Below are 18,618 nucleotides of genomic sequence, written 5' to 3'. Positions count from 1 at the left end.
TGGCAATGTTAGTTTTAATCTTAAAGAGACCAAGATGTCTTAAATCATTTCAACTAAGTAAGCTTGTGGTGTGCTTCTATATGCTCATTCATTTTCACAAATTGCTGCCCTTTAAAAAGACAGATGGAAATTGCTATCAAATTCACGCTATTACAAGATCATCTATGAGTTTAATTAGGTTGAAACATAAGCATTTTTTAAGAGATATTCTTGTAACCAAAGACAGAGTCTACCTAAAAATTAACAGCTGTGCTTTTTGTATCTGCTAGGTCAACAATACATTTCTTATGGGTGGTAACATTTCATTCTTTATTATTAATTTGATTTTAGAAATACTATTTCTTAAGGGTGTTTTAGAACTCTGATATTATATACTATACATATAAGTATGCTATATATATATAAGTATATTAGAAATGATGATCTCTAATGTTTAAAAAAATCCTCCTATTTGATGACATTTATTAATAGGAGTGAAGCACAAAGGGGGTTTGGGATACCAACCTGTTTCATGAAACTGAGTCAGAAACACATTAAATCACTGTTCTAAATAAAAGTTAAATGATGCAGTTACTGTTTAGTTCATTCTCTCACAAGAATAATAAATCATGATATTAGGGGATGTTTTTTTTTCCCAATGCAAGACTGCAGCATCGACTGCTCATTAGCATAGCTCACATTGAATCCAGAAATGATTTATTTATAATGATATATTAATGCCTTGAAAAATCTATAGTTCATTGATAAAGTTTGAATTTGAGTGGCAATCTAATTTTTTTACTCAGCAGATGGGAGCAAGTGTTCTAATGAATATCGGAACACAAAAATTCTAGCACTTATATTTTACATTTTGTAGAGATTTACTTTATTTATTCACAAAAGTAGTCCAATACCTAGAATTCTGAACAATTCCAGTAATGCTGCTTTTATGCTCAGGAAATCATGATAAGAAGCTAAATTCAAGATGACTTGTTTTCATTTGGTTATTCGTATTTGGGGATAGATATTTCAAAATTTTCGGATTACAAGAAAAAAGTAAAAAAGACTAATAAACTATGTCAAAATTGTTTATGACCATTTTTTTTTCTTATGGCAAATCAGATGTCTTCAACTGTTTCTTGTTACTTTCCAGTTATTCAAGTTCTTCGTTAACACTCAATTACTGGTTCAATTACAATCTACTTTTGTGAGTATAAAAAATAATATCAAACCAATTTCACAGAAAGTATTGGTAACAGTTGCAAAACGCATCTGAAAACTTCTTGTATAAAATTTTAGAATTAAGTTGATTATAATTAAAAGTATGAGAAAAAGAGGAACATGTAGGATAATAATTCTCTCTGTGGGGACTGTGGGAATGATTTCTTATTCTTTAACTTCAGAGATATAATTAAAGAACTCTCCCTAAGGACATATATATGTACTACTTGGAAGTAAAAAGGTGTGAAAACGATCATTTTGTGTGTGAGATCTCTGAGAATGAAACAGATGCTAAATCAAAGTATTTAAAGAGGGTGGGGATTATCCTACTGTATTGTTAGTAGCAATGAAATACATGCTCGAATTGCTACCTTTACAAAAATCTCTCTTCTGGAAGATAAAGAATCTATATTTTGTAGTAATTGTCAAGGATATCTATTGGGAATAAGTTAGTAATTCAAAGTTTAAACTACAGTTCATCTTAATACACAAAATAAACCCAGTAACAAAAGTTTTTACCTGATTGTCAGAAAGCCATAAAGCTGCAAGCTCTTTAAGTTTGGTAAATGAGAATGGTAAATTCTTCAATCTGCAAAAACAAGAACATTCTAATAGCATGGGTGAAGACGGATATAGTTCCTTTTTATTAAGAATTATTTAAAATACTGTAACATTCATTTCATTCTTTTCTCCAATCCTTTCTCTTAAGCAGTCTGAATAATCTTTAAAAAGTAAAAAGCTCCTCTTTACAACCCTTCAAATGCTTCCCATCATATCTAGGATAAAATCCAAAGTTGTTGACGTGATTTGTCAAGTCTTATAAGATCTGGCCCCCACGCCTCTCTAGAAACTTCTGCAAGTCTTTTCTTAACTCAGCCCCACCAGGGCCACCTGACAGGCCTTCTATCTACCCACTGTGTGGATTAGCCAAACTATTCACTCTGGAATATTCTTTCTTCCCGACTTTACTTCAGTAAATCCCACATGTCTTTTGGCTCTCATCTTAAATGCCATTTTCTCAAAGAGGCTTTTCCTGACTCTTCATTTAAATTACTCTCCCCAATAGTCACAAAGCACCTTATATTTTCTTTGATGGAACATACCATAGTTTGTAGTTATATATTTACTTTTATGATTACTTTTCTACTGGCTGATTGCCCCAAAGAACTGTAGGCTCCATGATGGGATGGGGTCATGCTTGTTGTACTCCTAAAGGTATTTACAGCTCCCAATGTTATACTGACTCCCAAATGTGTCCTTGTGTTCTCTCACCCTTTGCATGTCGTGTAGTACGTGTTCCAAGAGGGAATCCTTAAAAATGCACTTTGAGGTACGTGAGGTTTGGCATCTGCTTTGGTATTCAGTCGAAATTATCTATTTATTGTTGGCTTCAGCCTTTGGAGGGCCAAGTCGTCAAGTGCCTATTTCAACATACTATCTGATATCCCTGAAATTGTGCATGATGAATGAATTGTGATTATATAGGTTACCATCATAGCTACTCAGCAAAGTGGTGATATAATCAAGGCATGCAGATGGATTTATTGTCAATTTCTGTGTATTCTTTTTTGAATACAGACACACATTTTAGATAGAACCTGGAATAAAAATTTCCTCAAGTCCTTAATATGTTGGAATTCTTTCAGCCAATTGATGAGTATATGTTTTTTGATAATAGAAATGGGAAATATTATAATAATTAATAAAGATTATGGAAGTTGTTTATTTTATATGTAAAAGCAGTTAAACATTTTCAAAGAACGTAGTAAATATGAAAAGATATCGACAGCCAATACAAATATCAACAGTGTGCATTAGCCAGGTACCTTTAGGAAGAATATATTCTTTTTTTTAAATTTTTATTTATTTATGATAGTCACAGAGAGAGAGAGAGAGAGAGAGAGAGAGGCAGAGAGAGAAGCAGGCTCCATGCACCGGGAGCCCGATGTGGGATTCGATCCCGGGTCTCCAGGATCGCGCCCTGGGCCAAAGGCAGGCGCCAAACCGCTGCACCACCCAGGGATCCCTTTAGGAAGAATATAATAACCTCTTTGAGTTCATAAATATTTATAAAACATAAATAAAAATATAAAGAGTAACAGAATAATTTATATCATAATTCTCTTTTTATAGAATAATTGGTTATGTTAGTATTTATAACATAAACCAAATTACATAAAAACTGTCGGTAGTTTTTACTTATTTAATTTCAATTAAGCCAGGAATTCTGAAGTAAGTATTGTGGGAAGAGTTTTTCACATCATGTAGAGAATACCGATTTTCCCACATCAAAATTACATGAGGAGGAAATCTCCAGAATCATATATAATACTATATATAATAAGTCATCAATTCAATAAAAAATGTAGAATATAAAGAAAGAAGCCTTTAGAGAAGGATGACTTACATGCCTTTCTCCTTGCTCCTTCTCTAACCTACACTGAAAGTAAGCCTCTACTTAATATCACACATGTGTAATAAGTTGACCCCAGGAGCAATCTTGCAGTTGACAGTGCAAAGGAATAATGGTTCCTCAATTAGAATATCAAACTTTAAAAAAAATCTATTATAAATATGAAATTGTGATAGTAAAAACATTCGGATAACATTTCATATTTCACCTTTCATCCAGGCAGTTCTTTCTCTGATAGCGATGTTCAATTTTGGCCTCAGCTTTGGTGGAATATTGATTTTAACTGCAGTTTAAGATTCATTGATTCATTCATTAATTAAAAAAACATTAATTTGGCTCTATACTATGTTCCAGTCACTGGACTAGGAGAAAAATTAAGCTAATATAACTGGCCTGACCAAATATTTTAAGTTCCTGATATTGTGAGATTCTCAGTGTCTTATATCTTTTGCCCTAGCATCTAGCTATATGTCTGTCCCATGGTAGTTACTGAAGTATCCTTTATTTCCTGAATAAATAACTTTATTAGTAACCCTTCTACTTTCTTACACCAGACACAAAAATAAACTCAAAATGGATCAAAGACTTAAATGTGAGGCCTGAAATCAAACTCCTAGAAGAAAACAAGCAGTAAGTAATTTCCTTGACATTGGCCATAGAAATATCTTTCTCAGTATGTCTCCTCAGGCCAGGGAAACAAAAGCAAAATTAAACTACTGGGACTACACCAAAATAAAAAAAACTTCTGCACAGTGAGTGAAATCATTGACAAAACAAAAATGTAACCTACTGAATAGAAGAACATATTTGCAAATCATATATCTCATAAGGAATTAATACTCAAAATATATAAAGAACTTCTATAACTTAATAGGAAAAAATAAGCCAATTAAAAATGAGCAGAGAATCTGAATAATCATTTTTTTTTCCAAAGAGGACAATACAAATGGCCAACAGAAACATAAAAAGATACTCAATATCACTTATCAGGGAAATGCAAGTCAAAACCACAATGAGAAAGACCTTATACCTGTCATATATATATATATATGTGTGTCATATATATATATGTATATATATATGACATATATATGTCATATATATATATATATCTGAGATCTTGCCCATTTGCTAGGTCCCACGAGGTTATAGAGGGTATAATATTAAGTGATTATTTCACTTAACAGACAAAGACAAATACCACATGATTTCACACATATGTGGAATTTAAGAAACAAAACAGGCCAAGGGGGGAAAAACAAACAAACAAAAAACGATCATTAAATACAGAGAACAAACTTGTGGCTTCCAGATGAGAGGTGGGTGAGGGGATGGGTGCAATAGAGGGGATGAAGGGTACACTTATGGTGGTGAGCACCGAGTAATGTATGGAATTGCTGAATCCTTATATTGTATTTCTGACACTAATGTAACACTATATGTTAATTATACTTCCATAAAATAGTCAAAAATAAATTCATTTGTAATACTTCTAATAATGGGTCATTTTAAATATTTGATAGCATATTTTCTCTATCATAATGAAGATTATTAATGAACAAAAGTTGAGTTTACTAAGAATTTAAGAGCCTGCTCTAATGCATTATGAAAACCCCCCTCTAAGTTAACGGTAGTGGAGCTCAATTCCATCGGGGACTGTAATGGGATTTACGAGAGAATCCATCCTCCTATGATATCTCCATGACCATATTTCCTAATCTTATTCATAAGAATATACTTAGAACATTTTGAAAAGTGTTTTGCTGTAAGTCAGGCACAACATTCAATGCATTTCCCTCATTTTCCTGTCTGGTAACCCAGTCGAGACAGAAGATGAGATTGGTTTGTTGTATTTGTTGTACCAAGCTACGAAGCTTCCTCGTCATCTTGATTTTGAAAATGAAATCCCAAACTGTTTAATAAAATGTCTTACTCTCTTACATGGGAATCTTATTGAATTACTAAGTGACTAATTTTTGAAAATCACATTATTATTATTATGATTTATCTTAAACAAAAAAATGAGAACTAGTATACGTATCTTGACAGTTACTCATCTGAACATTCTTTATGGTTCCATAAAAGTCATCTTTGACAGTTTTGTTGCAGTCTCTTAGTTTCTTGTTCTGTCATTTGTCTGACTGAAACTTATTAAAAATAGAGTTCATACATTCTATTCTATGATCACTTTGTCTATCTTTAGTCGGTATTTATTTTTATACTTTTCTATTTGAGGACAATTGTGGTGGAAACACGGATGAATTCAGTTTCGCTTTTTCTTTTTGCCTATCCACCATTATAATACCTTTGTCACAAGAAAGGGGACTTTTCTTTCTTTTTTGGTTGTCCTCACTATAATGTATGAACTTTACAACTTTTGAGTATTAACTAATTGGCAATATTCTTACTGGCATTCTGGTGGTATTGACAATACACCCATTACCCAGTTAATTTACTAGAGACATAAATGTGTACATGAAAACATATGTGTGTGTATATATATATATATATATATATATATATATATATGCATAGATACATACATACTTCTATACATGATTTTAATTAATACATTTTGTAGCTTTTTATTATAATTTTTCCAGGAATTCATAATATTATGCCTTTTGCACATAGGAAGGTTTTGGCATATAAATTTGGGTGTATAATTTTTATATAATTTAAACATACAATATCATAGATGATCTGAATTTAATCAAATAAAATTTAGAAATATCAGTTTATAAGTAATTTAGCTTCTGCCATTTTCTCAATAAAACATGGATCTGCATTCTCTATACTTTATAAGACACAGAAAATGCCTCTAAAATCCTTAACAAGAAATAATAATTTGCTTTCAGTAAATAACTAATAGGTGATTGTGGAATGTTGCAGAAATACCTGTTGTCACTCAAATTTAAGACTCTTAGTTTCTGCATCTGTCCAATCTCTTCAGGAAGAAATTCCAGTTTATTGGAACGTAGAGACATAACTGTTACATTCTTACAGCTTCCAATCTGTGGGTAACAAAAGAAAGTAAGTAAAGAAATACACTGTAAACTATTTTTAAATTGATTTTAAATATTAAAATAATTTACAGATTTCCTTATCACTTTTAGGACTCTTTTAGTATGTCTATTGCTTTATTTTTAAAAAATATCTCTTTAAAATATATGTATATATTAAATATTCCTTAGATATTAAGGCAATATATATCTCATGTTCTTTTGCATATTAGGAAGAGTTTTTTTTTATAATTTTATTATTAGAATGCTCATTAGCTTCACTGTTTTCATAAAGAACAATTGTTTTTGTCCATCCAAGTGAGTATTAATATATCTATGTTTCTAGTAGATCATACATACACAGAAGATAAAATATCATTGACATTTCCATGGCAAAGTTAGTTTTATTTCATGTTACAATGATATTTGTCATGTTTATTCATAGCTTTTGGCTCTAAAATAATGACATATTGATTATTGTTCCTTCACTATGGAAGTGTTTAGTAGAAAACATTAAATTGAAAATATACTTCACACTTTTTTCTTGACATTAATAAATAAAAATCCCACTTAGAAATAAAAACTAACAGAACCTCTTGGTGACTTCTAAAATAAAAATAATATTATTATGCCACATGATATTTAAAAAAAAGTCATTTACATTAAAAATCTTCCACTTCAGAAATGGAAATGTAATTATCCCAGGATGTTATTCATTATTATTCTTAAAACCAAAATATTTAAATTAAATTATTTAAAATTGTATTCCTTATCATTGATTAACTTATAATATTTTATTACTTTGCTTTGCAAGTAATGTTTTAGCCAAATGGATTTTCTGGGTCAAATGTAAGAACTTACTATTTATTTAAAATGAATAATTAACACATTCATATGTAGATAATTCCTATACACTTTGATAGCTCAACTCATGGATATATGTTGCCATTGCACCTGTTAAGACTTAATCTCAAAACATATTCATTAAAAGTTAATTAACAGAAACAAGTTTATTCCTCACTTCTCTGGGTAATTCTGGAAGGAAATTCTCATCGACTGCTAATGTTCGAAGACTATGAAGGTAGCCAATAGTAGAAGGCAGAGACTCCAGTTCATTACAGCTACAGTCAAATTCTTCTAATAAAGATAAACTGAAAAGTTAAACACATTAGTTAGACATATCAAAAGGTAACATGGTTAAAGTGCTTTTAAAAAGCCACATATTCAAGTTCATTGAACAAAAAATGTTATTCATCTGGTGATGACAATAGTATCATATAAATTAATTTATCAGTTCACCCAAGTGGTTCAATACCATTTAATGAGTGGTTCAGTTTAGTGATATAAATGTGGCTTATTTTTTTACCTTTCTAAATTCACCTGTCATTTAAGCGAGCCATGGAAAATGACAGAAAGTTTTGTTATTGTTTTTAAAGATTTTATTTGTTTATTCACGAGAGACACACAGAGAGAGAGAGAGGCAGAGACACAGGCAGAGGGAGAAGCAGGCTCCTTGTGGGGAGCCTGATGCAGGACTCGATCCCAGGACCCCGGGGTCACGCCCTGAGCCGAAGGCAGACGCTCAACCACTGAGCCCCCCAGGGGTCCTGTTTGTTTGTTTTTTATGCAACTAAAGTGTCATTTATAGCCTGATATTCGTGATGCACATCCGTGGAGTGGAGGCATCTAACTGGCATGGTGGAAGCGTGTAGAGGGCAGGTCCACAAAAGGGAGGATAAAGGGGCAAAACATGAACAACAAATCAGTACTTAAATTTTAGGTATTTTACTAAGCATTTTAAAGACAAAAATACTCTTTACCTTATAATAACTCTCTAAGATAGTTATTATTTTAAAACCCATTTCACAGATAAGGAAATTGAGGCCTACAGAGGCTAAATAACCTGCCGGAGGCCACACAGAGCGGAAAGCTGGGGCCCAAAACGCTCACCGCATGCCTCCACGGTGCTTCCTTGCCTCTCAGCCGGTGCACCTGCAGCAGAGGCTACGCACAGGGCTCATTTCAGCCTGCACACGCATTGGCGTTGGTTTACAGAGCACTTTATTTTTAGAGATTTATTTATTCGTTTGAGAGAGAGAAAGAGAGAGGGAGAGAGGTGAGGAAGGGCAGAGGGAGAGGATCTCAAGCAGACTCTGCTAAGCATGGAGCCCGACAGGGGACTCGAGTTCACTACCTGAGATTATGACCTGAGCTCGAACCAGGAGTCGGACGCCTAATGGACCGAGCCGCCCAGGGAGTATTTCAAAAAGTGGTAAACTCTAATAATGAGCCAGGCTGTGGGTGCCTCTTGAAGGAGGAGAATCTGGCAGCGCCGGGCTGGTGTCCTTGCGGGATGAGCAGGGGACACAGCGCCCCGGCTGGCTGCCTGTTGGTCACCGGGCCCGCTGCCCTGCACAGCCAGTCTCAAGCCCGGACTACACGACAGGAACTGCCTAAGTGCCCGTCCCCTTAGCGCCAGGGAACAGGACACTCCAGTGTGTGGTTCCCCGCAGCTGGGCAAGGGAGACGGCCTGTCCCTGAGGAGGCGCTCTCTGTGGTTCAGTTGTCCTCGGTGCTGTTGCTCAGATGATCACACTGTCACCGTCATTATCGTCATCACTGTAACCCGAGGGGGCCCCCACGTGTGAGGGTCCCACTGTTGTAAAGGGAGAGTGAATTAGGCTTAGTTGGAGCCAGAGTCGTAGAACCAGCTTCCTTCTTCACGTCGTGGAGCCGGCTGGCTCGAGTGCGATTCCCTGCCAGCATCCAGTCAATGAGTAAGCCTAGACATGACGCACGTGGGGGCGAGGCCGGGGGTGTGTGTGTGTGTGTGTGTGCCCAGCCCTGCCACTTACTAGATGTGCTGTCCCGGGCACCGAACCATGGAGCGACAGCCGTGCTCAGCCCCCAAGGCTGATTCGGCCTACCTGCCAGCCAGGGGCATGGGCGGGGGAGAGTCACCCGGTAGCGCTGGGGAGCCGGGGCCCAGGGGAGTGGAAACCCTGCAAGATGCTCATTAAAGGTTAAACACTTGCATTACAAAGAGCGTGGAATGAGGTCATAGGTTTGTGTACAGTTAAACAAATCAGGTCCCATTAACCACGGGTCAGGAAAGAATAACGTGGTAGGTTGAGTCTGACCGTGGTTCGTGGTCCTTGACGGCTTCAGCGGGTTGGTGAAACACAACTTTCAGCTCGGAATAACTCGTGAGCAAATGCTGCTTAAGTGAACTTTTTCCCTTCTTTTTAGACAAGGCGTGTAACGCTATCTCTGAGCCTTGGTTTCTTCACATTTGCCAAGAGGATGCTAATAATTCCTGCCTCGTGCAGTTGCTCTGAGTATCTTATGAGATACTGTTAAGTAAAGAATTTAGCAAAGTATCCACCATAGAATACATGCTCTGGAAATATTTTCTTTTTATTTCTCTTTTTTTTTATCAGGGTATTAGTGAACCCTGATAAATCCACTTCTAAATCCTTTGAGGCCCCATACACCAGGGTGGTTATGTCACTGGGTGTCAGGTGTGCATGGGTGTATGTGTGCATGCACATGCGGGGGTCAGGGATCAATGCATGTGCAAAACCCCCAACAGTTTGCTTCCTAAAAAAAAAAAAAAAAGTCTGGCTCAGTGTCTTACATATATAATGTACTGAATAAATTTGGTAGAACTGAATAAGCCGTCTGTCGATGGTTTAGGGTTATGTGCTCGGCCAGTGGTCGGTCATAAAAACACCAGAGACCATTAAAAATAGAAGTTTCAGAAGTAGAAGTCAAAGACTTAAACAGTTCAAAATATAATGAAGGTGTCTCATTTTTCCTTTCTTTTATAAAACCATTTTTTAAATAAAAACCTGTCTTAAGGTTAGTCGTGAGTCACAGTCAAGCAGCCCTTACTCTGCGTAGTTGTGATAAGAATAAATTTCAGTCATCGTGGTTTCACTAAATAACGTTATTCCCCCATCAACAAGGCTCGGACCTCAGTATATTACCTGTGAGTAGCCGCATGAAACGCCAACTCTTCTCTTTCCTCTCGGGCCCGCAAGTCATAATGTAAATAGCAGATGCGCATCATGGTCAGTGACCGGCCACATCACTGCCGTAAAGTCTGCCGGCGATCGTCCCTAGACACCTGTCATTCGGTTCCCACCACAAATGGCACATCATGCCGTGCTTTACGTCCCTGTCAATCGGTAGGGAGATGCTACGGGTTCAGTACTGTAATATGTATGGCACTATCACTGTTGGAGAATGCTCTTGGGCTCCGTAGTGCTCTTGGTGATTTAAGTGAAAACTCGCTTTTTCTCACCGAGAGCAACTTCATTACCCCTGCCAACGGACCAAGGAGTTATTTCAACTCTGAAAGCCTATCCTACACGGGCTCTGAATAGGCTGTCAATGCTACAACTGGAGATCATACAGCTTCTGAGCTGAGTTTTGGAGGAAATATGTCCTGAAGCACACAAACGAAAATATGTAAGCGTCCTGGCAGGAAGTCACGGCAAGCAGCATGCGTGCATTACAGCAGAAATCCTGACCACACTGTGCAGACAACTTTGCAGGGCGTGAGGAGACATAACTGGAGTTCTAGAAGACACAAGGACGGTGGGGATTTGCCTGCCCCTATTCAAGGGACTGGCTGTACCTTCGCTGCCAGGGGAGCTAAGGGGCAAGCCCATTGACATAAATGAGGCAAGTGGTTGTAACAAAAAGGATGACGATGTCCTAGAGGAAGTGACGCTGGTAATACACTTCCCAGGACTCTCAGAGATATTTCAGGTCATCGAAAGCGCAAAGGACAGAAGTTTGGAAGCCGATTCCACCTGAAAAAGGCAATTCACCAACACATAGAAAAGACGTTCACTCCGAATTGTAATTTACGTGGTGAAAAGAAGGCGAGTGCTGTTCAAACCGATCTGGATAACTTGTTTACAAAAGACCCCACTTTAATTCTTGATGTCCCCATTGTTTTCAAAGATGGTGAACTAGAGGAATATTAATTTTACTATTTTTCTATTTCCCTGTACACTTATAACCAACCATAATAGTATTTACTGTTTTAAAGAAGGTTTTAAAGACCTTCAGGGAGAACTATTAGAGTTTTCCTTCACTGGTTATTAAGACTGTTGCATGGTCTTGGCTTGCACGGTTGTTTTCAGAGTCCTCCCCTACTGTGCAAGGTGAGAACTTCCTGCATTGAAAAGATAACGTTTTGATGGCACTCTGGGCTGTACTGAATTTTTTTAAAATTTATTTATGATAGTCACAGAGAGAGAGAGAGAGGCAGAGACACAGGCAGAGGGAGAAGCAGGAGCCCGATGTGGGATTCGATCCAGGGTCTCCTGGATCGCACCCTGGGCCAAAGGCAGGCGCCAAACTGCTGCGCCACCCAGGGATCCTGAATTAATAATTTATAGTCTGGAAGAATTTTGCATCTCTGGGTTGTAGAGAAAGCTATTAGATGCAAAACACACACTCTTCAATAATCTCTGAAATTCAAAAGATTTAAACTCATAACATTCCAGCTGACTTTGTTGATGGCTATCTTGTTAGAAATAACTTAAGGTATTTTAATACAGGATCCTCTATGAAAAGTTATATCACATTTGCTCAGATTATCACTGGCTTTCAAAAGATAATCAAAATAAGTGAAATCGGTCACCAGCGAAAGACAAATACTGTATGATCTCATATGTGGAAAAGCTAAAACAACGAATTTGAGCTCATAGATACAGAGAACAGATTGGTGATTGCTAGGAGCGGGGGTAGGGCACAGGAGAAATAGATGAATGTGGTCGAGAGGTACAAACTTCTAGTTATACAATAAGTAAATAAAGCCAGTCATAAAATAAATAAGCCATGTGGATATAACGTGCAGTATGGCAGTGACTACATGTAAAAATACCATATTGCGTGTGTTAAGGTTGTTAAAAAGATCTTAAAAGCTCTCATCATGAGAAAAAAAAAACATTTTTTGTAACTATGGATGGTGATAAATGTTAGCTAGACTATCGTGGCGATCATTTCATAGTATAAACAAATGTTGAATCATTATGGTGTGCCCCTGAAACTAATATGATGTTGTATCAGTTGTATCTTAATAAAAATATATTCATTATACTTTTCTGGAAAAAAAAAGACCTGAAGTTGCCCCACTTTTTTGAATTGCTCTCTGTAGTCTATAATTGTACACATTAAAAGGAAAAACAAACTACAAAGAAGGTGTAAAGTATGTGAAAGCAGTGCTTTCCAAACCTCATAGTGCCTATGAATCACCAGAACTTACTAAAATGCAGATTCAGATTCAGCGGTTGGGGGTTGGGGTGGGTCTAGAGCCTGCATTTGTAATACGTTCATAGGTGACGTCCTAGGACCACACGCTGAGTTAGCAGGAAGGCTTTAAATAAAGCTCTTGCAAATATTTCAAGAGTAACATTCCAGCACACACACACACACACACACACACACACACACACACAGAATAGACATGCTCATAAAAGCTAAAATCTATTTGAATATCGGAAGGGGTGTGCTCCGTAAAGGTTTGCCTTAGTTCCACAGCAGGACTACCGCTGAAGCATGCTACTGGAGGTAGTGATGTTTGAAATTAAGCAACAATAACAGTATTGACTTAATTTTCTAAAAATACGCTCTACATTTTTCTCTGGTTTGGTCTTAATAAATTAATTTCGGCTGGGAAGATATTACTGTGTCATTAACCCTCAATTACCTAGCTAATCAGGAGGAAAGACTGTGACTCTAACACATGGGTTATCTATGATTTCACTTTAGCGTCATTCATGACTCTTAGAAATCATTAGATACTATCAAATCTTCCATTAGTGTAGATGCTAACAAACATAAAAATAAATGGCTTTGGGCTTTACTTTCTTCGTTTGGTTTTAACTCAGTAGGAATAATGTAATTCCGCAGAAAATAATTCAGACAGGCTTGGGTTCTAATTTTAGTGGGGCCACTTAATAGCTGAGTGACTTTTGTCTGCTATTAATCCCTGTTTTCTCATCTATAAAATTGGTTGATAATGATTAATATGGAGAGTTTCAAAGAGGATTAAATGTATGCTAAGCTCCTGCTAGATATACGGCGCTTTTTTTTCTTTTCCTGAAAATCCAGTTTATTTTCCATGTGTGGACAGATCCAGTCAGTGTGATCAGTTTTTCTGCATGTGTAATAATTTATTAAAATAAGCTTTCCCACAAGACTCTTCCATCAACTCTGAAAGTCCTGGTCTGACAACATACCCAAATAAAGTTCTTGAAAATCGCCTCTTAAAATTTGGAACAAAGTGTGTCAAGTCTTTCCTGTAACGTTAACTGAACTACAAATGGCTAAAGAGCAATATATGTTTTAAAAGGTGACTAGTACAACACTTGAGTTCAAGAAACTAGTGTTTTAGTGCACTAAAATGACCTGTCCCAAGGTGGAGAAAATAAATAAATAAAAAATAAAAAAATAAATAAAATAAATAAATAAATAAATAAATAAATAAATAAATAAATCTTGAATAATGTTTCTGAACTATGTAAGAGTTACCCCATGATAGTCCCATTTTAAAATGAGTTGTTTCATATAAACCAAACCTTCTAGTAGACAAAATGTAAAACTACCTGCAGTTCATTAGTAAGGCATCAGAGCTAGACAAATTTAAGAGGATGTGTAGAATTTAATTTAAATATATTCGCAAAGATTTAGTAGAAAAGGATACACAGGCATAACTTGGAGATAGGGTGGGTTTGGTGTTGTAAGGCGTACAAATGAAAATATTCAAGCATCAAGGCATTCAGACCGCAAATAAAGTGAATGTCACAATAAAGTAAATTGAATGAATACTTTGGTTTTCCTAATAATATTTTGGAGCATGTGAAAGTTATGTTTACACTATAGTTTATGTCTAAAAATCTAAAAAAATGGACATACCTTAATTTTTTTTTTTTTTTTTTTGCTATAAAATGCTAACCACCATCTGAGCTTTCAGTGAATCATAATCCTTTTGCTGGTGAAGGGTCTTGCCTTGATGTTGACGACAGTTGACTGATGGGTGGTGGTTTTCTGAAGGTTTTTGTAAAATTTCTTAAAATAAGACAACAATGCATTTTGCGATGTCCATTGACTCTTTCACGAGTCATTTTTCTGTGACATGTGATGCTGTTTGCTAGCATTTGATATACAGCAGGATTTCTTTCAAAATTGGAGTTGATCCTCTCAAACCCTGCTGCTGCTTTAGCGAGTACGTTTATGTAATATCCTTTGTTGTCATTTCAGCGATCTTCACAGCGTCTTCACCAGGAGTAGATTCCGGCTCAAGAAACCACTCACTTGGCTCATCTATAAGAGGCAATTCCTCGTCCATTAACGTCTGATCATGAGGTTGCAGCAACTCACTCATGTCTTCAGTCTCCACTTCTAATTCTAGTTCTCTCGCTGTTCCCACCACATCTGCAGTTACTTCTTCCAGGGAAGTCTTGACCCCTCAAAGTCATCCATGAGGGTTGGAATTAACTTCTTCCAAACCCCTGTTTATCTTAATATGTTGACTTCTTCCCATGAATTACAAATGTTCTTAATGACATCTAGAATGATGACTCCTTTGTAGGAGGCTTTCCCTTGACTTTGCCCAGATCCATCAGAGGCATCACTATCTATGGCAGCTACAGCCTTCCAAATTGTATTTCCTAAATAGTAAGACTTGAAAGTGAAAATGACTCTTGGATCCACGGACTGAAGAATGGATGTTGTGTTAGCAGCTATGAAAACAACATGGATCTCGTCGTACATTTCTATCAGAGCTTGGGGGTGACTGGGTGCATCATCAGTGAGCAGAACTATTTTGAAAGGCATATTTCTAAGCAGTAGATCTCAAGAATGGGCTGAAAATATTCAGTAAATCATTTTGTAAATCGCCGCACTCTCATCCAGGTTTTGTTGTTCCATTTAGAGAGCACAGGCAGAGGAGATTTAGTGAAATTCTTAAGGGCCTTCAAGCTTTGGGAATGGTAAACGGGCATTGGCTTCAACCTAAAACCACCAGCTGAGGGTGCCTCAGTCCAGTAAGCTTCTGACTTGATTTCAGCTCAGGTTCTGATCTCAGGGTCCTGAGATTGAGCCCTGTGTCCGGTCAGGCTCTGTCCTCAGCGGAGCATCTGCTTCTCCTTCTCCCTCTGCCCCTCTCCTCCCATACACACACACTCTCTCTCTCTCAAATAAATAAGTAAATCTTTAAATCGAATCAAATCAAATCACCAGCTACATTAGCCCCTAAGAAGAAACTAAGACAGTCCTTTGAAACCACACGTTAATTACTCCTCTCTAGTCCTAGATGGCATCTTCTTCCAATAGAAGGTATTTCACCCACATTGAAAATCTGTTGTTTAGTGTGAATTCTCTTAGCTAGATCTTCTGGAAACTTGTTACAGTCTCTACATCAGTACTTGCCGCTTCACCTTGCACTTTTATGTAACCAACATGGCTTCTTTCCTTAAACCACATGAGCCAACCTCTCTGTTGGCTTCAGATTTTTTTTTTTTTTTTTGGCTTCAGACTTTTCTCCTGCAGCTTCCTCCCCTCTCTCAGCCTTCATAGACTTAAAAAGATTTTTGCTGTGTATCAGGCATCGTTGGGGCAGGCAATGTTGGGGCTGGTTTGATCTTTTATCCTGATCATGAAAACTTCCTCCATAACAGCTGTAAAACTTTTTTTTTTTTTTTTTAAATCATTGGTGTGTTCACTGGAGTATCAGTTCTAATTTCCTTGAAGAACTTTTTCTTTGCATTCATAACTTGGCTGTTTGGAACAAGAGGCTTAGCTTTTGGCCCACCTTGGATTTTGACACATGCCTTCCTTGCTATGCTAACGCATTTCTGGCTTTTGATTTAAAGCAAGAGACGTGCAACTCTTTCTTTCCCTTGAACACTTAGAGGCTGCTGTAGGGTTAGTAACTGGCCCAATTTCAATATTGTTGCAAATAGAGAAGGCCAAGGAGAGGGAGGAAGACGGGGGAACAGCTGGTTGGTAGACCAGTGAGAACACAAATGACGTTTACAGTTAAGTCTGCTGCCTTGCATGGGTGCAGTTCATGGTGCCCCTAGGCAATTACAGTGGTAACATCAAAGATCACTGATCAGAGATCGCCATAACAAATATAATAATACTGAAAAAGTCTGAATTATTGAGAGAATTACCAAAATGAGACACAGAGACACGAAGTGAGCAAATGCTGTTGGAAAAATGGCACTGACAATGTTGCTCAGTGCAAGGATACCACAAACCCTCATTTGTAAAAAACTCAGTGTCTATGAAGTACAATAAAATGAGGTATGTCTGTAATAACTAAAGGGAGAAATCTAAAATTTGTTTGGAAAAGGCAAAATAGCTTAAATAGCTTCTGCCTGAAAGCATCAGGATATCCCAGGCATTGAGACCAAACTGCAGCCAGCAGCTGGGATTGGAGTCTACACTCAATTACTAGCGGTAATATCTTCATCAAGTTACTTAATTACTCTGTACCTTAGGTTCATCACTGGGCACACGAGGGTGAAAGCAGTAGTTAAATATGTGTTACAAGGACTAAATACAGGCAAAACACTTAGAACGGGCACATGGTGAATGCTAAGTAACTTTTGTCATTATCCTTATTTTCAGAGATTATAAAATCATTTAACGTAGGCCAGGAATCCAGTTTTAGACTCTACCCTGAATTTTCTCATCAATAGGTAAGTTGCTTGCGTTGCTTCTAAACAATGCAAGAAATTACCAAAATTGAAACTAATTCTTTTCTGTAGTGTTTACTAAATGAAACTCACCCATTTTTTTAATTGGTTAAGGTGAACCTTAATTCCTTAAGGTGAATTCAGTCAAATTGTGATGGAAAAAGCATTTGTTGGGAATACTCAATCATTTAGAGGTTTTACCCGTGAAACATCTATGTTGACTAGTTTTGAAGCTATCATCATTGTCAAGACAATATACTTTTCATTTGACCGAATTTTCCCATTCTTCCAAAGTAATCACTGATCTTTCCCTTCCTTTGGCTACTTTAGAAAGTTAATTAGGTTGGTTGAAAAGAAGATCTGTAATTTTTTTTATTATTATTATAGGAGAAAAGTACTACTCAAATGTAACATTCTATTTAGAAGTATTTTACTTGAACATTTCTACAATCTATGAGTAGAATATAGTTTTGCTCATTGCAAAAGATTCTCTATGTTCCCAGTTAGGATACTGAAAGATTTCTTAACCAACCAAAATATAGGAACATTTAATTTATGTTGCATTTATAATTTGGCCACAACCCACAAATGGTCACAATCCTAAAATACAGTGGCAGGGAGTGAAGGAGAAAATAGGAAGGAGGACAATGGCTTTTCAATGGAAATTATTGCTGATTTTGGACCTGAACTGAAATCTTATACAATTAGTGAAGTTCCATTTGATCATTTCTCTGTACTTTTCTCAAAAACTTTACTTTTTCTATAAGGATAACTCTATCACTTTGGGAAATACATTATAATCTTTTTCTTCTGTATTTTAAATTTTTCTCTCTAGGTCTTTAGACTTTACAACCAAATACTATGATTCTAAAGGCTTGTCCTTGAGGACTCTGCCAAAAAGCATAGAAACAGTTTCAAACAGTGCTTTTTTTGAGAGTATCTTTTATAAGTTTAAAATATGGGATTCCTGGGTGGCTCAGGGGTTGAGCTGCTGCCTTTGGCTCAGGGCGTGACCCCGGGGCCCCGGGATAGAGTCCTGCATTGGGCTCCCTGCGAGGAACCTGCTTCTCCCTCTGCCTGTGTCTCTGCCTTCTGTGTCTCTCATGAGTAAATAAAATCTTAAAAAATAAATAAATAAAATAAAATAAATAATAAAATAAAATAAAATATGTACGTCGTGGACTAAATGTTCGTGTTCCACCTCCCAATTCATATGTTAAAGCCTTAACCTCCAGTGTGATACTACTTGGATATGGGCCTTTGGGAGGTGATTTGGGTT

At 36.7% G+C, this 18,618-nt stretch overlaps 1 protein-coding gene across 9 annotated transcripts in view; it reads right to left on the bottom strand.

Moving 5' to 3' along the window:
• Nucleotides 1-18,618, bottom strand: part of LRRC7 (leucine rich repeat containing 7) — a 495,471-nt gene that overhangs the window by 96,846 nt on the left and 380,007 nt on the right. For all 9 annotated transcript variants that reach the window (XR_013384059.1, XM_077904997.1, XM_077904996.1 and 6 more), the window contains 3 exons: nt 7,637-7,766; nt 6,512-6,627; nt 1,720-1,789 (listed from right to left, as the gene is read on the bottom strand). Coding sequence is in view for 8 of the 9 variants with exons in the window: in XM_077904997.1 (XP_077761123.1) it covers nt 1,720-1,789; nt 6,512-6,627; nt 7,637-7,766 (316 nt within the window). In the remaining variant the exon portion in view is untranslated. The remainder of the gene's footprint in view (nt 1-1,719; nt 1,790-6,511; nt 6,628-7,636; nt 7,767-18,618) is intronic.

This window comes from Canis aureus, chromosome 8 (assembly GCF_053574225.1).
Source record: "Canis aureus isolate CA01 chromosome 8, VMU_Caureus_v.1.0, whole genome shotgun sequence".
Classification (NCBI taxonomy): Eukaryota; Metazoa; Chordata; class Mammalia; order Carnivora; family Canidae; genus Canis; species Canis aureus.
Note: the sequence above shows the minus strand (reverse complement) of the source record. Positions and strands in the feature narration are given on the sequence as shown.